The sequence below is a fragment of the Schistocerca piceifrons genome, chromosome 9, assembly GCF_021461385.2.
Source record: "Schistocerca piceifrons isolate TAMUIC-IGC-003096 chromosome 9, iqSchPice1.1, whole genome shotgun sequence".
In the NCBI taxonomy this organism is placed as follows: Eukaryota; Metazoa; Arthropoda; class Insecta; order Orthoptera; family Acrididae; genus Schistocerca; species Schistocerca piceifrons.
The window spans coordinates 59,790,128-59,812,373 of record NC_060146.1 but is presented as its reverse complement, the minus strand read 5'-3'; the positions used below and the strand labels follow the sequence as shown (position 1 = coordinate 59,812,373).

Below are 22,246 nucleotides of genomic sequence, written 5' to 3'. Positions count from 1 at the left end.
AAGGACTATCACTTCATTGTTGAAGGAAAGATGCTCCGCTGCTCTGTGAGAGAAGGAAAATGTTAAAACGAAAATGGGAAAGAAAAAATGCCTTCTGCATTGGTGAGCGTCTGGATATTATCTTAAAATTCCGACAAGAACTAAAGTCCCAGGAAGCAATTAGGATTCATACATACAGATCACTGGTAACCTCTGCTATCCGAAATATCGTATTTGAAGTATTTAACCGTTAATTATGATTTTCAGAATATTTCCAAATATCCCCCTGTGGTCACAATGTTGGCTCATTTTAAAGTGTTCATTTTCTGTGTTAGATTAATAGTCTAGGAAAGTAGCATGCTTATTCCGCGTAATAAACGATGCTGTGTGGCCCGTGATCCAAGTTGCAGCGTTGTTTGTTGCTCGTGGATACCTCAGTTTTTGTGGCTGAATGATCTCTAAAAGGTCTACACCACTCAGCGTCGTACGGTCTATCACCGACAATCGTTGACGAAGAAATGTTGTAATTTCTTCTGCATGTCCGCACGTGAGCCTATGAATAAGCGTATCGACTCTTCCGCATGCGTCACAGTTCGGCGTTGGATGAAGGCCTACCTTATGTAGCTTTTCATTCGTTGCTACTTTATCGTTGACTGTTACATACCAGTCGTCTACGACGCGTGATGGTAACATGCCGCTGTGCACACTCCGCTATACTATACTCCAATGTGTATGTGGACGGTTTTCTTCGAGACGATTTCTGTGGTTTGTTGTCATGAGAAGGGCATAAAGTTTCATGTTCGTCAGGCTTCCGTTATCGACGATGTTGTGTCGAATGTAGCACATTTCCATGTAGTACAGTCGCACATGTCGGTAAGAAAGTGGAATGCCGGTGATATTAACGGGTGGGTCAAGGCTATAGGGCTTCCACCGCTGAATGAGGTATGTGATGATGCTGGTCCTTGTTTGTGTACATTAATGAGGTTAAGGCCATCTTTGGACGAAGGTAAAGTTAAGGTACCGAACTGAACTTTTAAAGAGCCATCGAGGACACAGACAATAATGTGACTGCAAGGACTTATCTCTGGCACAGTCCCTGTGAGACCCACATTTCCAACTTACCGACCACATACTAAGTTTGTAGTGCCTATACACATTACTCGCGGCAGACAGTCTACCGATTCCCTTAAGAGTTCGGGCAATGTGAGTGCACCAGCAGTGAAGAAGATCATTGGCCGGCAAACCTTATCTACAGGGTGAAAAGTATTTAAACCGACAAACTCTGGGAGGTTGAAGGGGCATTAAAACAAACATTTTCCCCTAATGTCATTTTTTTATGAGGAGTATTTAAACCGGTAGAGGAAGATTTCTCTGGTGGCAAATTAAACCAACAAACACTCTGCCTCTGCCAATCCACGTTTTTGGGAACCGTCGGTCCAGGAATCGACGCACACGACGACTGAAATGTGCCGGCGCCCCGTCATGTTGGAACCACATACGTCGTCTTGTAGGGAGCGGGACGTTTTCCAGCAATTCTGGCAATGCTCTGGCGAGAAAATTGTAATAGTGCCTGGCATTTAATGGCCTATGTAGCAGATACGGACCAATTAAACAGTCCCCAACAACACCAGCCTACACATTAACGAAGAACCACACTTGATGAGCGCTAGTAACTGTGGCATGTGGGTTATCCTCACTCCAAACATGCTAATGTGCATGTCAAAGACTCCATCACGCCCGAACGTTTCTTCATCGGTAAACAACACAGAGGATGTAAATGTAGGATGCATTTCAGATTATTCCAGGTACCACTGCGAAAACTGTGCTCTAGGTGGATAATCAACTGGCTCCAGGTTGTGGAAACGCTGTAAGTGAAATGGACGTAACAATTGCTCTCGAAGGACATTCGTCTGATTCGTCTCCATGTTACGTGCAATTGCACGAGTGCTGACTGAAGGACCCCGCTCCACATGCTGCAAGACAGCTTCCTCAAATTGCAGCGTTCTTACCGTGTGACGGCGTCCCTGTCCAGGTAATCTGCTAAATGACCCGGTCTCACGCAGACGTTGGTACACAGCAGCAAAGGTCGTATGATACGGGATACGGCGATTAGGATATTACTGTTGATAAACCCGCTGTGCAGCTAGTCCGTTGTGGTGCGCTACGTAGTACGCACCAACCATATCAGTGTACTCACTCCAGGTGTATCGCTCCATTAGTCAACAGAAATAATGCACTACTACACTGGTGGACAGCAGTTGCCTACAACTGAAGAGTGTAATACGCCCTCTAACAACTGAAGATCATAATACGACCTTTAACAACTCCACCGGTTCAAATAAGCCTCCTAGGAAAAAATGACATTAGGGAAAAATATTTGTTTTGATGTCCCCTACAACCTCCCAGAGTTTGTCGGTTTAAATACTTTTCACCCTGTATACGAAGGTGGTACCTGTTCTTTCAGACACACATTTTCAACTGTCCCCGCTGATCTTTATCAACACTTGAAAGCAGCTAATGGCCTGGATTTCATTGTAATTTCATTCTTCGAGAGCTGGAAGATGTCCGAAAGAACAGATCCCATCTTCATATTCATATCTCATCTGTCAGTCCCTAGAGCTTGCAAACGGTGGAAAAATCATTAGGCGTGTAGGCATTTGGAAGCACATTGTGACGAGCTGCAACTGACCAGGCGATCTGGGAGAGGCCCTGCAGGCAGACAGAGGGATCAACCCTGGGGGGATTCTCAGAAGAGCGCGCTGGATGGGCCGCAGCGCGCTGTTACTCGCTTGACCAGACTTTCTTTCCGAGTTGCTGCAGCGGGAAACTAGGCAAACTACAACCTGTGTAGGTAGTGTAGATATGATCTCCCAAATTGTAAGGTGTCCAACAGTGACTATTTTTACGGGCCAGAAAGTGGGAATAGGAGAAATACTGATTTTAGCACAGTCCAGAAAACTCACTACTGTGAACAAAACGCAGAAAACCATGTTACCTTAGAGCACACCAGACATAACATGTACAGGGTGTTACAAAAAGGTACGGCCAAACTTTCAGGAAACATTCCTCATACACAAATGTTATGTGGACATGTGTCCGGAAACGCTTAATTACCATGTTAGAGCTCATTTTAGTTTCGTCAGTATGTACTGGCGGTGGCCAGTTGGCCCAATTGAAGGAAGGTAATGTTGACTTCGTTGCTTGTATTGACATGCGACTCATTGCTCTACAGTACTAGCATCAAGCACATTAGTACGTAGCATCAACAGGTTAGTTTTCATCACCTACGTGATTTTGCAGTCAGTGCAATGTTTACAAATGCGGAGTTGGCAGATGCCCATTTGATATATGGATTAGCACAGGGCAATCGCCGTGGCGTGGTACGTTTGTATTGAGACAGATTTCCAGAACGAAGGTGTCCCGACAGGAAGACGTTCGAAGCAATTGATCGGCGCCTTAGGGAGCACGAAACATTCCAGCCTACGACTCGCGACTGGGGAAGACCTAGAACGACGAGGACACCTCCAATGGACGAGGCAATTCTTCGTGCAGTTAACGATAACACTAATATCAGCGTCAGAGAAGTTGCTGCTGTACAAGGTAAGGTTGACCACGTCACTGTATGGAGAGTGCTACGGGAGAACCAGTTGTTTCCGTACCATGTACAGCGTGTGCAGGCACTATCAGCAGCTGATTGGCCTCCACGGGTACACTTCTGCGAATGGTTCATCCAACAATGTGTCAATTCTCATTTCAGTGCAAATGTTCTCTTTACGGATGAGGCTTCATTCCAACGTGATGAAATTGTAAATTTTCACAATCAACATATGTGGGCTGACGAGAAACCGCACGGAATTGTGCAATCACGTCATCAACACAGATTTTATATGAACGTTTGGGCAGGCATTGTTGGTGATGTCTTGATTGGGCCACATGTTCTTCCACCTACGCTCAGTGGAGCACGTTATCATGATTTCATATGGGATACTCTACCTGTGCTGCTAGAACATGTGCCTTTACAAGTACGACACAACATGTAGTTCATGCACGATGGAGCTCCTGCACATTTCAGTCGAAGTGTTCGTACGCCTCTCAACAACAGATTCGGTGACCGATGGATTGGTAGAGGTGGACCAATTCCATGGCCTCCACGCTCTCCTGACCTCAACCCTCTTGACTTTCATTTATGGGGGCATTTGAAAGCTCTTGTCTACGCAACCCCGGTACCAAATGTAGAGACTCTTCGTGCTCGTATTGTGGACGGCTATGATACAATACGCCAATCTCCAGGGCTGCATCAGGGCATCAGGGATTCCATGCGACGGAGGGTGGATGCATGTATCCTCGCTAACGGAGGACATTTTGAACATTACCTGTAACAAAGTGTTTGAAGTCACGGTGGTACGTTCTGTTGCTGTGTGTTTCCATTCCATGATTAATGTGATTTGAAGAGAAGTAATAAAATGAGCTCTAACATGGAAAGTAAGCGTTTCCGGACACATGTCCACATAACATATGTTCTTTCTTTGTGTGTGAGGAATGTTTCCTGAAAGTTTGGCCGTACCTTTTTGTAACACCCTGTAGAAAATAGAGTGAGAAACAGCAGCAACGTTTCTACAGTAACACCTTAGCACATCTGACTAAAGTGACTGGCATAAGATTCTAATAACGCATGCAAAACTAGAACAATGGCGATAACGAAGCTGTACAATGATGGTCACGATCTCAGTGTGAAAAACGGGTAGTACCAGAGAAGGAAATACCATCCACCTGGGGAGGCTAATTGATCATTCGAATCTGAATGAAAGTCTTCAGAGTGAATCTCGAGTTTACTGAAATTCTATAAAAATGACTCTACTCTAGCAACGCGCCATCTCACTGTTCTGGCTTCATCTCTCCGTATCTGTGTCTGTGCGGAGGCTGAAGCGGCTGCAGAATCAGGCCTTGGTGGCAGCTATGTTTCAATTTGTCCAAAATCTTTCTTAGTCTCTCAACTCATCTGTCCAGAGATGTACCCTGAACGGCGGCGTAATCCATCGGAGGAGATGGCTCCTAATGGCGAGACGAAGAACTAGTTAAAAGGATAAGAGATTTTGTACCGACTGGCTCTTAAAAGGACATCTCATATTTCTCAATTTTACCACACCAATATTGCTCGGATTGGCTGGACTATAAATACTCTGAGTGCCAACCATTAAAACTATGTTATTGTGGTTCAACCTAACGTCTACTTGGTAGAGAAGGCAAATCATGTTTAATGTGAATTTCAGACCACAATGCCATTATACCTTCTTCACTTGGTGTATCCAGAAGAGAATAGAATGTGTCTCTCCCTATCAAAAATCATTGGCAGAAGTTGGAATCGAACCCAGACCGTATCCATCCAACAGATCACCAAATCCTCTTCTCTGTGACTCAATTTCTATCGTAAAGCCGTTGCGCCACACTGAATGAATATTTTGTTACACAGGCTCCCTGCAGTGGTTTGCAGCATGTTCAGTACATTCATTTACTTGGTTGACCGAATCGCCATGAGATAGCTGCCTCGGCAACCCAGTGCATACATTCGACTCTATTTTGTAATCACCGAAATAAAGTCACGTAACAGCCACCTACACAGAGGTGCCAACAGTTTAGGATACAGAAATTTAAACAGGAAGCGTTCATTTCCTCTTGAGCTACTCTATTGCGCTATGTGTTTGTTGAAAACGTCGTGCAGTGCGAAAGAAAAGCTGTAACTGTGTGTCTCTCAGAACTCTAGATCCGGCCATATGCATTATCTCACAGCACTGTGGACTACGAAAGTTCTGGAGGAATTGTTGTCCACTTCTGGAGCTGCTATAGTTACGTGTTAGCTGGTAGCGCAACTGGAAGTGTTGTGCACAGTACATAAGACGTCGCGAGTACATTTACGGCAACATTTTTTAAAACACAATTCTGGTGTCTGCTGAAGTTATCATTCTAATGGAACTTTGAACATAATTCCCTTTACTTCTCTATCCAAAATAGTCGCATGTGGAGAAAGGGCTAACTTCTGTGACATTTTGTTCTTTTCAGGTTTAAAGGACGGCCAGGCAGCAGATGCATTTCGAAACTTTTCTGTTATGTTTGAGGAGAGCTCATCGTGCCAAAATACGTCAGAAAAGTATTTTCTACACTAGCTGTCGTGTGGTAGTGGCATTTTATTCTCCTTCAAACCTTGTTTGACAGCTTTAACTCAGAACAAGTTTTCTACATGTATGTAATTAATAAACTGCATGTTTATTGTCAGACTGTTATAGATAACATCAGAGAATTCTCATATATCGTTGATGATTAATTTCTCTCTCATGTTTACTATTGTTTTAACAACACTAAAAGAACTCTTATGAAAATTGTGCACTGTATAGAAGAAATGAAGTAAAACTACCCACGATGACCTTACGACGAAACTCTGTTTTAATGAAACTAAGTATCTGTACACAAGGGTGCCTCTGTCGGCAGAAATTAGTAAAATACTACTCGCTTGGATTTCGATCGGTCGGGTCTGTGTGTAATTGGTATGCTGTGTCATACTCAAGAGGTATGCAAATGTGGTATTTCATAAATAAAGTTATGTATTCCTAGAAACCCAAACTTTGCTTGTCAGCAGCGGAAAGAGGCGTTACCTGTTGTGCAACATAGTAAGTTTTTCACCATTAAACAGCGGTTCACGAGTTCTAGGCACTAATGGCCTCGTAAGAGGAAGCCAAGACACATACATGTAAACCAGCTCTATGGTAATGTGCTGACCTGTGAAAAAGCATCTGATACGGTTCGCGGTTTGAGTCTCGCTGACTGTAACGTTTTTATCCCTTCTTTGCTTGTCAGCAGCGGAAAGAGGCGTTACCTGTTGTGCAACATAGTAAGTTTTTCACCATTAAACAGCGGTTCACGAGTTCTAGGCACTAATGGCCTCGTAAGAGGAAGCCAAGACACATACATGTAAACCAGCTCTATGGTAATGTGCTGACCTGTGAAAAAGCATCTGATACGGTTCGCGGTTTGAGTCTCGCTGACTGTAACGTTTTTATCCCTTCTTTGCTTGTCAGCAGCGGAAAGAGGCGTTACCTGTTGTGCAACATAGTAAGTTTTTCACCATTAAACAGCGGTTCACGAGTTCTAGGCACTAATGGCCTCGTAAGAGGAAGCCAAGACACATACATGTAAACCAGCTCTATGGTAATGTGCTGACCTGTGAAAAAGCATCTGATACGGTTCGCGGTTTCAGTCTCGCTGACTGTGACGTTTTTATCCCTTCTGTGAAAGAGCTACAAGCAGTCAGATCAAACATTAATACGGAAATCGCAGGACAATACTTTCGGCTCATAACGCAATGGTGGAAAACCACATAGCATATATCACATAGCAATGCATGGATAATTGAGAGAAGGTCTGAGGTCCCAACCAAAAGAATTTTGTACTCTACTTTAAAAACTTCCTATGAGATCATGAATTTTCATTAGAAATGAAAAGCTGGAATCTGCTGGAGGTCAGGGTTTAGTAATGATGCATTTTAAGTTCGTAAACGTCAAGTATTAAAGGGATAAGAGGTAATAAGTAATTACAGTTTTAAAAATGCACTTTAAATTAATAAATTAATTAATTAATTGAGACTAAAACTGATATCTTGATGTAAGGTAATGGTAAAAAGCTATTGCAGAAGGATTGTACAAACAGACTGTATTTGTATTAATGTGAACTGTATTGTTAATGAAAGTCTGTAAACTCCTTTCAAGTCACAAAAATCAAATGTGGACGGATTTGTGACAGAAACAGAGATGGGATGTGGAAACACAGAATGGTTAGACGCTGAACCACAGTGAAACTGCCATTACCCACACATACGGAGTATGTAAAACTGGGCCAGCAAGCTGGACAGCTGACGAATGTACCTCTGGTCACTGCCTGCGATCTGAAACCACTTCCTGCGGCGTCCCCGCGCCGTGACTTACCTGTCGACAAGAGAAGGGGAGCCCTGCGGCCTAAGCCGACACTCTGAGGAACTGACAGGGCGCCACTGACTCGCCACCTGCACCAGAGGGTGTCCCACAGCCACACCACTACCCGGACGAGTTGTAAGACCATAGCTTACAAAATACATACATTTTGTTCAACATCCCATCGTTGAACGTCTGTAATTAGTGTATGATTAATTCGATACTGTAATAAAGTGTAATCTCTGTAATATGTACAATATGAGCAAATGATATGTTTGGTCTTTCTCACATAATCTCTTTGGTTATCTTTGAGGTTGAATAATTTTGTTTAAATGATTTTTTTGTAGAAATGTCAATATGTGCCCATGTTCTGTTTTATTTAATATGTTTGGTTGCTGTTATGTAAACTGCTGATCTTCACATAGGGTTCTTAGTTATTTTGTAAGTAAAAGGTGGTGTGGAACTGCGTAGCGCGCGCAAAATGTGGTGGGCATGGAAAGAAAGGTGGAATCAGGAGTCAGTCGGGGACGAGCTACCAAACTGCCAGCTTCTCATGTAAAAGTTGTGTGTTGTGCTGGTGCCGAGAGAGGCTTTTCGTGCCACTTTCCAATGCCTTGGATGGACAGATAAAGAGCTGGAACTATTCTGGAATTGGTACCTGTCATCGCCACCAAGAAATGGCAGAGTCCAGCATTTCCTCCTGAAAATCCATCCACCAACATGCATTCGCCACCACGTTGTGCAATCACTGAAAAGGAACCAAGGAACTGTAAATATGTAAAGTGAAGTAACAGCTCATTGGATGTTTTAGTGTGCTAGAAATGAGGTAACTTATAACTGAATTTATGTACCTACCTTCATTTTTTCCTTATCACAACACCTCTCAGGTTCCTCTCCGTTTGAACTATGATTACCGAGTGTCCTTGTTGCGGAAAAAATGAAAGCCTCAAAGCGAAACAGTTAATTAAATAATGTTATTTGATATTTAGTAAGAAGGTAGTAGTCACATTTACTGTGGATATGGTAAAATTGTAGGAGGTACTAAATGTAGCTTTGTGAAAGCCTCCGAGTGATTGAAACAGTTCACTTTAAAGTTTTGTGGACTTTCAAAGTTACCTATTTAATCATTGACTTGAAAGTAGAAGACAGTGGTAATAAAGACAATTTGCTGTTATTTTTAAAATTTAAAAGTTCTTAAAACTGAGACTTATAAAGTTTTCCTTAGTTAATGATCATAGTGCTGCCTGTTGTAAATTTTAAAAGGTGAGTAAGTTTCTTACAGATTTCTCAATATTGTGTCTCACTGCATTAAAAGTCGTGAACTGCACTTGTGGAGAGTTATATACTCATGTTTGCTACATGCTTGTCTCTCTTCGGTATTGCAAGTGCATATTAATAGTGTAACAGGATCCAAAGTTTGTCTATTGTGCTTATACTAGGTAACAAGTAACAGAAAGACCACTACCTATGAAAACAATAACTTCTTTTATTCAGAGGACAGTGAGAAATAGTTTGCTACTGAAATACTTTTTTTCCATGTCAGATAGAAAAGTAATTGGTAAAAGAAAGATTAAACCTATGATCAATTTATAATTTTGCAGTGAACTTTATTCACATCTCATGTCAGATAGGAAAATGTTTGAAAAGTGAGACTCAATCTATGCTAGACTGTATATTCCTAAAGTGCACTTTAATAGTGATATTATTGAAACCATTCAGTTTGATCAAGCCTTGGAGGCAAAAGTGTATGTCATTTTCTGTTGTCCTTATGCAAATAGCCTTATATAGGCTGTGTGTTTCCATTAACTTTACTCATATCTATTATCTTGAACAAGAATGTTACTTGTTCGCATGCCTAATTAGGCTGGCGACCTTTTTATCATCATTTGGACACTGTGGATAGGTAAATTATTGTTTTTCAGTGTTTAAATATTTACGTAATTGTGACTATAACTTCCAATAAGCCACCTCCGTTACGTACATCATGGTCAACACAACAAAATTCCTTTGAGAGGGTAACACTGCTCTGTTTCTTTATACAGGAATTGTTTTAGTAAAAATAATTTCATTACACGAACTGCTTCCAGCTTAGAGGTCATGGTATAGCAGTATCAGGCAGTAGTGTTACAGAGTGAGTACCTGCAACACTATTTGCATACACAGACTGTTTATGACGTCAACGGGGCAATTCACTCAGCCTGTCAACAAACTGTTGCGTATTACCCAAAAAATATGAGAAAGTGTTTTCATGCTTATGGAACCATGAGACTGTGATTTCGTATCAAATAAACGGGTAGACTGTTACTGAGAAAGAGCAGAAGTCTGACCACCTCCTTACAGAGACACAGTTCACAATCCATAACTCTGAAGGTAGAAGGACTATAATCCCTCATTGGCAAGGACACAGTTTCAACCTCAACCCGACTCATACATTTAAAAATTTGATGTGTGCAGCTATGATTTAATCATAGACTTGCATAGGCAAGTTACCCAACGCTCTGAACGACTGAACTGAAATTCAATGCGTGTGTGTGTATGTGACAAAAATCATAAGGAAAAACATTACACAGTGTATGATCTTGCATTGCTGTCAGTTTGCCTGTTGTCAGACTAGGGCCAATCTGCTACTATGAAATAAACGTGCTTCCATGAACAGTGTCATCGATCTTAATGGCATTCTTCTCGTACCAGGTCTCTGATACTGCGATTCTGTTGCGAAAAACTCATTGTGTCTCTAACGTATTTTGTGTGTATTATATTCTTTCTGGAACTGTAGTTCTTATGAATGAACATTATGAGTCATGATTGTGAAATTTTGTTATTTTTGTCTTACGTAATAATGATCTTTTGTGGAGAACCAACTTCTGAAAATGTTAAACATATAACTATAATTTAACAATGAACATACCAATTTAAATATTGTTTACAGACTTGTACTGCATTTCACATATAGTGATAAAGGTGTAAATTGTATGTGGAAATTTGAATTTGGTAATTGTTCTCGAATTGGTAATATTCGATGTGAGGATGTTATTCTACGTACTGTCATGTAAGTAAATCTTATGTCATGTATCTGAATTTCGAATTACTTTTGCTGCTATATATACTTTTATATTTGTGTATCTTATACTGTCTTTCTTACTATGTGATGATGTAAAATTTTATAGTTTTGTTATGGTGCTCTACCTTCCATGTTTTACAAGAGTGTGAATGAGGTTAATATAAAAAAATTTCTGGAATATGAATAAGAATGAATTAATGTTTAAAGAGTACAATGGATGATTGTGTTCGAGCCATTGATCAGTGTTTGAGAAATTTCATGCTGTTTATAAAGTCTTTTAGTGCAAATATGTACAGACAGAATATAACCTTTAATGTCAGCTTAAAAAAGAGTGGATGAGTATAACCTGGGAAAGTAACAAACCTGTCACGTTTGATAAAGAACAAGTTAAGTTTACGCCCGCAAAGTAGAAGAATGGATGTGCGATGGCTTGGTAGATCAATTAAGAATTTAACAATAAAATGTAATATGTGTTATCTTGGCAATATTAAAAACCTACAATGTCTCAACTGAGCATGTTACCTCAATACCACATAGGTCCTAAAGTTCTTTGACGCAGTTATGTTTTAAGAAGTTTTGAGCACAGTTGCATTGATGTAAATTTAAAAAAGTTGGAAGGGGTGATGTTACACAACCGTTTTTTTTCAAAACGTAAATACAAGGACCCATTAGATCAGAACAGTTCATCAAAACTGAGAAATGAAATGCATCCTAGCACCAATTATTATTGGTATATAATTGTCTTAATTTACAGTTTCACTTGAATTTGCTTGGTGTATGTAGGTATGAAGGTATTTGAAAGCACACTAGGATGATCTGACAACACTTGAGTGGAAAGCGAGGCTCTGTACCCAAGGTAGGAGGACCTCCTCTGGCGGAATTTTCAGACGGGTACACCAGACAGGGCACAGGTCAATGCCACACACTTTACCAGGCATCCCTTTGACTTGCCACAACTTTATGCAGGGCATCCCCCTCTCCCCCTCTCCAGGCAACATAGATACTATCCCCATTGGTGTAAGGCCTCAAGTAGTGACTGTTTTCACGACTTCAGGGTGGAGAGAGGAGAGATGCTATTTGTAACAATGTACAGGGAACGCACAATCATGAACAAAATTTAGAAAGCTGTTTCCTTTGGAAGGCACCAGATGGCACAAATGAAGTGAGAGCCCACTGTTGGGACCTCTTTGTATGTGTGGGACACCACCGAACGTCAGGACCACAAAAACTGTTTCAACAATATAAGAACTGCTAGGACTAGCTAATGTAAATAAAGTGGAAGTCTGAGAAAGAACCTCACATGTGATGCCATATTCCCATTTCACTGGACGCAGAAAGAGGCAGAGTGAGATGTCTTTTTTCAGCACTAAATGTAAGAAGTTTGTTACAGGTGAACTACCTGGAGAAAAACTCACGGAAGGTGACCAGCAGCGTTTGTGAAATAATTTTACTGGTTAGTGCTCAGAATACTTCCAAGCCAGACAGTCAAAGAAAAGTGAAGGATGCCATACATCGGAATAAGGATTTTCCTTTTAACAGTTGGTCGGTAGATAAAACATCTTTTCTTCTTTGAAGTTCTTCTTTGATTCACCCCCAGGAGACTTCTCCTACACTAGCCTCCTCCGCTGCCAGGGCCAATCTCTGAGCAGACGAGCTGAGGACTGAGAAAGATTTCACTCTGGATGGAACTCTGCCACAGGTGTGCGTTGCTGGTGCACCACCAATGACTGATTCTCCTGCCACTTGAGTCTCCATCTGCAGAGAGACTGATCTGTGACGGTGAGACGATCCTTAGGGACAGTAAAGTCATTTTTAGAGAACTTCAATAACCTCAAGCCTCCCTCTGAAGATTCGAATGATCAGTTTGCTTATAATATACAATTTAATTAAAATTCGTAAACTGCACAATAGAAATTTAAGTTTATAAGCAAAAAGCTGATGTATGTTGTTATCAGGGTCCTAGTTTCTTTTGGTACCTCAAAGTAGGATACAGTTTGGTATCTCAGAACCTCCAAAACTTTCGTGACCAACCCACAACATCCTTTAAGCCTCCGCTATACTTAGCAGGGTGCATGATCCCCATGCTACCTTTGTGAGATTCCCCGACATTGCAAACTACGAGCGCTGCTCAAAAAACTTATTTCATATCAGGACATTTCGGCGAATCTGCCTCTGAAGCAAAATGTAGGTACTTCAATTGGCCCCTTGCCGCTAGTGCTTATAGCACTTGCTGCCAACCCCCAAACGGTGCTAGGAAATACTGGCCATGCTATGGGAAACACTTGCCTTTGAAAATCAGCAGGGCCTGGGCAGACCAGCAAAATTTGGCTGAATTAACGGAAAGCGAGCCGTTAACTCCAGGCCGAAGAATAGTTCTCGTCTCCCAGAGACTGGAAAACTGGCTCTGGTGTTTAAAATGTAGCACGCAGTTGTGGCCAGCAACTCATATGTTACAGTTTAGCTACCTCATCAGTGTTTTAATTCTGGACATGGATTACGTAATAGTTCTTATACAAGCAAACACCCGACCACTAATTTTCTAAAGAATAGAACTCTCACTTTTACCACAGCTTCACACTATGATTTCTTTGTAAATGATTTGTGTATTAAATATTTGACGTTAAGCATGCAAGTGACAAAAACTCCAGAAAATATTTGAAATTATGATTAAAGATTATTGCATATCTCTAAGTCCTGTCATTATCTAACAATGGATGAAAACAGTGTAGCTAATTTGCGCTTCGTTTAAGTGAAACCTATTTTCTCCTTCATTTAGATATGCGTGGCGTCATATCTTCTGAACTATGTTCCATGAAGTGACATAACTTTGCAGGTACGTTAAGTGGTATGTGTGGACATTGTCTTCATATTGTATTGTAAATAGAATCAGTACTAATGAAATAATCAATGTCAATGTGCTGCCTCATGCTAAAGTTTTAGCGCATAAACAGCGAAAATTCAGAAGACAACAAAATTTTTTTCCTTTTTCCAACTTTTTGGAGGATGTCAGCGAGAAGAAGTTTCGCGAAGGTTTGAAATATTGTGTAACGGTTGTTGGAACTCTCTCAGAGCTCTCAGTCGCAATTGCTGGATGAATATTGTATGGGTAATTTGTGCACTTTCGGTTTTGCTTTATCATGACGTATACACAGTTACTATGTATAGTACTTCTCTTACTGTGTCAAACTTATATCATAAGATTATACTTCCTAATGAGTAGAATATTACAGCATATAAAATTTTTATATAATAGTTCTATGAGATACTGAAGGAAATAAATTTCGTTGAAGCTGTTACACAGGCAGCCCACAACTGAGACCGCCTGCCATGAACAGCGTTAGCAGTTTACAGACACACATTCCCAATTTTTCACAGAGAGTTTGGACTGTATTCGTAATTGTTTGGAGTTTATCTGATTAATGGAGAACAGCGTTGCTTGGTCTACTGTGTTCCCTCCGAGTGAATACTACCACTGACGAGTGACACATGGCGTTTGCTGTTTTCAGACGATTATGATGAGACCATGGCTGCAGAGTAAACTACTGATGCGGCTGACCTCCACAGGGCGTGGTGTGTTCGACTACGTGCAAATACTGCAGGACCAGATCATGCAGTGCATCGCCATGAGGTCAGCAGCCATCAAGGAACGATCTCCAAAGAAACATCTGAATCTACTGGAAGCTCTGGTCAAGCCAGGCGGACAGACCATGTTGCCAGTCAGCGAGGTTCGAGACGAAGTGAGTCACAGACACGCCCAGGGTGGCTTCGTTCTTTTCATTATTCTCCTCTTTCTGCCCATTGTGTACTGCTTTGTCTTTCACTTCATCCATTTCTTCGCCTTTTCCTCCTCCTCCTCCTTCTCTTGCTCCTCTGCCGCCTCATGAATCTCCTAGTTTTCTAACTTCTTCTCTACTGTTTTCTGTAATTCCATCTTGCAGAAATGGACGAATGGGACTGCAGCTGGTTGACAACTTGCAGAATACACATGTCTGTCAACCATAATTTTATGGTCTACGGGTACCTATATATGAAACGACTTAAACTGCCCACTCTTTTATGATTACCAAAGCAACCACTATATCAAACTGGTTTCCATAGATATCTTTACAGTAGACATGGAGGCTTCACAAATCTAATGATAGTTTTTACAGAAAATTTATTGCTATATTCACTAAAACTGCAAGATGTCTCACATAATTATTGAAAAAAGGAGCAATGTTTCAGTGGTCGCCACATTGTGTAATGGCATTCGTGAATCTGAAATATCTGCATGCAACTACTGCGGTTCCCAATTTTGCAGTTTGTATTGATATGCAATACTGACAGGTTTGCCTCAAGGTGCATTTTAAGCCACGAGGTAGATGAATAAGAACATACAATAGTATATAGACTAAGATGCATTAGTAAAGGAGGAAAATTATTTGATTACTGAGAAAGTAATGCTAACACTATTATATGGAGTAAATTGCTTCAGCTGCCATTTGTATGGACGATGTTTCAAAGCAGCAAATGATCATGCTGCCCTGAAATGGTTACTGCGCCTTAACTATCTACCTAGATGTTTAATTAGATAAGTATTACAAATGGCTGATTTTTGTTTTCAGTTAGTACATCAACTGGACAAATTACACATGAAAGCCTTACCATCTCTGTCGCAAAATATACACTATAGAATGTGTCAGAGTAGACACAGATGAATGGACAGAAGGACAAAGTGCTGATCCAGACTGTCAGCAATTGCTAACAGACACAATTCAGTGGTGAATATGGAGTGCTGTGTAGAAAGATTAGATGTGGGTAATGCAGAGCGGTACCAGTGATATTACAAAATGATGTGTTGAGTCAGGCTCATCCTTCACCTCTAGCCAGAAACAGTGGCCAAAAAGCACCAAAGCACCAGGAAGCAGAGCTGCACAGAAGTACTCGCAGATGGCAAACAAAGGAGACATCAACCATTACAGCTAAATTTGTGTGAGACGCATGCAGAGAGTGGAATACAGTCGTTAAAATATTACACTGCAGAGTTTAATAAAGGCAGATAAACCATTTCAGATGATTGGCATGGGCATACTCAGACCATTTTCTCAAACATGAGGAGGTAATGGTTACGTGCTGAGAATACTAGATCTTTTTCACATTTTATTTCCATGATATAAATGCCTAGCCAACAAACAGAAACAGTGATCCAGGTGATGGTGAACCAGTCGATACTAAAATTTGGAACACTTGAGACAGGAATACAGACCAAGGAGGGAATTTCATGTCCAATGTAATAAAGCAATTGTCCTTTCAATTACACATTAAGGAACGCAGGGTCAGAAATCAGTGGCCACAAGTAAATGGCCGAACTGAAATGGTCAACTAGATGACAAGAAAAATATTGAATTACTACAGTAACTATAAACAGACTGGCTGGGATGCCCTACTCCCATATGGACCATTGACAAATAATTCAAAAATCCAGGGGCGTACACGCTTGTCCAGGGTTATTTTCGCTCAAATGACACCCTCTCCTTTCCGGCTCTGTACGATCTACCCAGCAAAAGATATATGACCAGCAAAAACTTCCACAAAAATGCGAAAAAATTATTTGGCGCCAGGTTAGAAGAATTAACGCTAAAGCCTTGGAACAACAGGAATATAATAGAAAATAAGTATTAAAAAGTAACATGTCAGACAAGGAATTACATTAACCAACCCTTACGTAGCAAATGATCGGACTGAAAATTTTGTTAGGCCTTAGGAGGTACTCTATCAAGTGGTGGAAATGGTATCACCAATTAACGTTAAATTACAATTTCAGACATGTGCCACAGTGGTACATGTAAGGTATTGTTCCCACTTTCAAAGGAGCACCATTTCTGGCAGCACATTGAGGAGGACATGGGGGAGGGGGGGGGGCAGGGAGTTCCCAGGACAAATAAACAGCAGGCTAAAATTAGGGAAACAAAGCAGGAGACGTTTACAGTTATCCCAAACCACACCTTAACCTTGAAGGTCACAAGGAAGATTACAAGATAGGTGAGGATGTGATGTGACATGAATTTTATATCTTGTCTTATTAATTGCCAGGGCTATGTGTGTATGCACTAATCAGCCAGAACATTACCACCTACCTTAAAGCTGGTATGTCCACCTTTGGCATGAATAATAGGAGCAACGCATTGTGGCATGGAAGCAATGAGGCTGGAGGGAGCTGGCACCACACCTGCACACACAGGTCACCTAACTCCTGTAAATTCCCAAATGTGTTCGATCGGTTTCAGACCTGGTGAGTGAGGGGGCCAGCACATCAACTGTTTTCCTTGAACCACTCCAACAAACTCCTAGCTTTATGACATGGGGCATTGTCTTGCTGATGTACGCCACTGCCATTCAGAAACATTATCTTCATGAAGGGAGGTACGTAATCTGTAACCAGAGCATGATACTCTCTGGCCATCATGGTGCCTAGCACAAGCTCCACTGAACCCATGGATGCCCACATTAATGTTACCCAGAGCATAATGGAACCGCTGCAGGTTGTCTCTGTCCTGCAGTATAGATGTAAAGGAGATTTTTCCCTGCAAGGCGACGCGTCCACACCCTCCCATAGGCAGCGATGAAGAAGGTATCAGGATTCATCAGACCATGTAACACTCTGCCACTGCACCAAAGTCTGATGCCCATTTAGTCGTAGTTGCTGATGTCATGGCGCTAACTTTGGCACATGCATGGGTTGTCAGATGCAGAGGCCCATTGTTAGTAGTGTTCGGTGCACTGTATGTTCAGACACACCTTTTACTCCGTGCAGCGTTAAAATCTGATGTTAGTTTCACCACAGTTCGCTGCCTGTAATGGTTTACCAGTTTGTCCAGCCTACAACACCTGACATCTGCAATGAAGGGTGGCCACTCAACACCACGACTTCTGGATGTGCTTTCACCTTGGTCGGATTTATATCGATAATAGGTAGGTGGTGATAACGTTCTAGCCTATCAGTGTATAGTTGTGCCTATGTTTTAAGACATAACAAGGTACAGGGGTATTATTTTCATGAAAGGGGATCACCAATGAACATAAATGAAATATTTTATTTGGGTATTAGACTGAAGGAATTGTGGGTGTAATTTTATTTAAAATATTGTTAATGATAGTAAAACATTAGTATCTTTATTATTCTGTGGAAAGTGCTCGCTTATTTGATATGGAAGTAGTAGTTAACTCTCAACAGGATAGAAGAAGAAGAAGGTAGTGTTTGGGTGGTCGTGTGTATATGGGTACATGTAATAATAAATATTTCTTGCTAAGACATTTTGTATCGGCAAGATGAATGATAGTATTGGACATAAAGTACCACACACTACTCTCGACGGAAGAATTACTGCACAGCAGGCAAGGCAGATCATCTGCCCTACACATTGCAACACACTATCCCCGGGTTGTGTGAGTTCAACTGATTCTGCTCCCATTCTGAAAACCTGACTTACTTGAATACCACATTAGAACCATCTCTGCTCGCCTCTCTAAAGCTGACGTTAGCTGTGGAAAATAGCCTCGTATCAAAGGAGCATCCATTAGAACACACGAAAAGGTACTGCACAGAATATCAGCACTAAGTCGCAATTATACTAACCTCAGCTTCAGCAACCTGTATGATAGTTATTAATACCAGTTCAAACAGAAAGCTACCCAAATGTCATCCCTGCTGACCTTTAGCCAATGGGTTAAATCCAGTAAAAGTGGCAGCAACGAGAAATAGCCTGAGACAGAAGAGAATCACTCATAAAGGGAAACGTAGTACATATGCCACATGCTAATAAGGTCAAAAAGTAATTGTAAATGGTATGAAGAACCAAGTGACCCTGTGGGTGAAGTAGGGGACAGAAACTGTAAATACTTATACAGGGTGTTACAAAAAGGTACGGCCAAACTTTCAGGAAACATTCCTCACATACAAAGAAAGAAAATATGTTATGTGGACATGTGTCCGGAAACGCTTACTTTCCATGATAGAGCTCATTTTATTACTTCTCTTCAAATCACATTAATCATGGAATGGAAACACACAGCAACAGAACGTACCAGCGTGACTTCAAACACTTTGTTACAGGAAATGTTCAAAATGTCCTCTGTTAGCGAGGATACATGCATCCACCCTCCGTCGCACGGAATCCCTGATGCGCTGATGCAGCCCTGGAGAATGGCGTATTGTATCACAGCCGTCCACAATACGAGCACCAAGAGTCTCTACGTTTGGTACCGAGGTTGCGTAGACAAGAGCTTTCAAGAGGATTGAGGACAGGAGAGCGTGGAGGCCATGGAATTGGTCCGCCTCTACCAATCCATCGGTCACCGAATCTGTTGTTGAGAGGCGTACGAACACTTTGACTGAAATGTGCAGCAGCTCCATCATGCATGAACCACATGTTGTGTCGTACTTGTAAAGGCACATGTTCTAGCAGCACAGGTAGAGTATCCCATATGAAATCATGATAACGTGCTCCATTGAGCCTAGGTGGAAGAACATGGGGCCCAATCAAGACATCACCAACAATGCCTTCCCAAACGTTCACAGAAATTCTATGTTGATGTGATTGCACAATTGCGTGCGGATTCCCGTCAGTCCATACATGTTGATTGTGAAAATTTACAATTTGATCACGTTGGAATGAAGCCTCATCCGTAAAGAGAACATTTGCACTGAAATGAGGATTGTCACATTGTTGGATGAACCATTCGCAGAAGTGTTCCCGTGGAGGCCAATCAGCTGCTGATAGTGCCTGCACACGCTGTACATGGTACAGAAACAACTGGTTCTCCCGTAGCACTCTCCATACAGTGATGTGGTCAACGTTACCTTGTACAGCAGCAACTTCTCTGACGCTGACATTAGGGTTATCGTCAACTGTACGAGGTATTTGCTCGTCCACTGCAGGTGTCCTCGTCTTCCGCAGTCGCGAGTCATAGGCTGGAATGTTCCGTGCTCCCTAAGACGCCGATCAATTGCTTCGAACGTCTTCCTGTCGGGACACCTTCGTTCTGGAAATCTGTCTCGAAACAAACGTACCGCGCCACGGCTATTGCCCCGTGCTAATCCATACATCAAATGGGCATCTGCCAACTCCGCATTTGTAACCATTGCACTGACTGCAAAACCACGTTCGTGATGAACACTAACCTGTTGATGCTACGTACTGATGTGCTTGATGCTAGTACTGTAGAGCAATAAGTCGCATGTCAACACAAGCACCGTAGTCAACATTACCTTCCTTCAATTGAGCCAACTGGCGGTGAATCGAGGAAGTACAGTACATACTGACGAAACTAAAATGAGCTCTAACATGGAAATTAAGCGTTTCCAGACACAAGTCCACGTTACATCTTTTCTTTGTTTGTGTGTGAGGAATGTTTCCTGAAAGTTTGGCCGTATCATTTTGTAGCACCCTGTATAAAAAAAACCTGTGCTTACATTACAGCCAGTTTTTAGACAAGTCTGTGAGCTTGATTTTTCCTAGCGGAAAGGAATCGTAACGGTATCAAATTTAGCAGCTCAGGATGGACCTTCAGGAGCGGGTCGTTGATCTTCCTGCTCAGTACCCTCAGCAGCAACAAGACGTTTCACTGACATTGTTACATGTGTCAATGTCATGGGCCAGCCTTCTCAGATGTACTCTGGTTGATCAATTCCTATCGCCAACAGCTGCTTCGACCATTGTTTCTCTTTCAAAAAATTCCTAAACAAGACACAAACATGGTCACTTCCTCAAGTTGGCAATGAGCAGCTGCATTAAAACCCCTTCTGGACCAATCATCACTGGCAAAGAGATGGGCAGCAATCTGACATCCAGTCCATCACCAGGTCTCGAATCAGTCTGCCGCTTGAGCATGCAAGCATTCTGGCAGCTCAGGACTTTGCTGTCTACTCAGAACAACGACACAGGGCTTCCAGTCGTTCCTGCCTCAGCCGAGGTACCAGTGAGGATGGCTGGTTGGTTGAGTTAAGGGGAAGCGACCAAACAGTGAGATCATTGGTCCCATCAGGTTAGGAAAGGATGGGGAACAAAGTCGGCTGTGACCTTTCAAACGAACCATCCTCGCATTTGCCTGAAGCGATTTACAGAAATCACAGAAAACCTACATCAGGATGGAAGGACACGGGTTTGAACCGTCATCCTCCCGAATGCGAGTCCAGTGCGCTAACCTCTGCGCCACCTCGCTTGGTTACCAATGCGCACTTCCTCGCTCTGTATCATGGAGGGGTATTCACAGCAAAGCAGTCACATAGGACCATCCACATTATGGCAGGGTACCACGAGACTTCCTTGATGCAGCAGCGGCTATAACGGGTGCAAACTCAATGGTTTCAGCAGCTAGGCCAGGCTAGAGGCCAAGGTTCTAAGAGATGCCACTGTGGAGTGGTGTATTGGTTCTGTCTCTTCGTTTTTATGACTACTACGTCACAAGGGCTTGCAAATTCCTTTGATGAGCGTACAGAAGTAGTTTAAAACTTGATACTCATCATGTGCATTCCACTTGTTCACATTTCAGTTCATCTGCACTGAAAAGTTATGCCATACACTCTACTTTAAAAAAGAGTAAGGAAATGACAAATGGTTCAAATGGCTCTGAGCACTATGGGACTTAACATCTGAGGTCATCAGTCTCCTAGAACTTAGAACTACTTAAACCTAACTAACCTAAGGACACCACAGACATCAATGCCCGAGGCAGGATTCGAACCTGCGACCGTAGCAGTCGCGCCGCTTCGGACTGAAGCGCCTAGAACCGCTCAGCTACCGCGGCCGGCTAACGAAATGACAGCGATAAATGAAATGTTCGCTGACTTCAATGGAAAGGTATTTTCGAAAAACAGTTGATTGACAGACACAAAATCATTTTCAAAGCATATCAGTTATTACTGCACCAATCATCATTTGCCACATTTCAGAGCCTAGATTTCTCATAACTCCATTTCGTGTCGGCTACAGTTCTGAAACAGATAGTCGTATTAACTCAAGATCCTGTTTGTTACACGCCTGAAAGTGGTAAATTTCTACTCCATTTGCGATTCGAAGCTTGGAATACGATGGGCAGCACACAAACCATATTATACCAAAACAAAGGAGGCATCTCATGTATTTGCAGTTCACGGAATGTTCAATTCTACCTGTTCTATCCCATGCGATGTTAAGGTTTCGCGTTATCACTCAAGGCTTTCCATACACAGCTATTCGATGACTCGCATTTCCAGTTGCAGATTACATCA

General features: G+C 41.9%; 1 protein-coding gene across 1 annotated transcript in view; it reads left to right on the top strand.

Annotated features, from left to right (window-relative positions):
- LOC124716702 (cytochrome P450 4C1-like) overlaps positions 1-22,246 on the top strand; it is a 134,327-nt gene that overhangs the window by 91,238 nt on the left and 20,843 nt on the right. Inside the window, exon 4 of the mRNA XM_047243244.1 lies at positions 14,505-14,735. Coding sequence (XP_047099200.1) covers positions 14,505-14,735 — 231 coding nt within the window. The remainder of the gene's footprint in view (positions 1-14,504; positions 14,736-22,246) is intronic.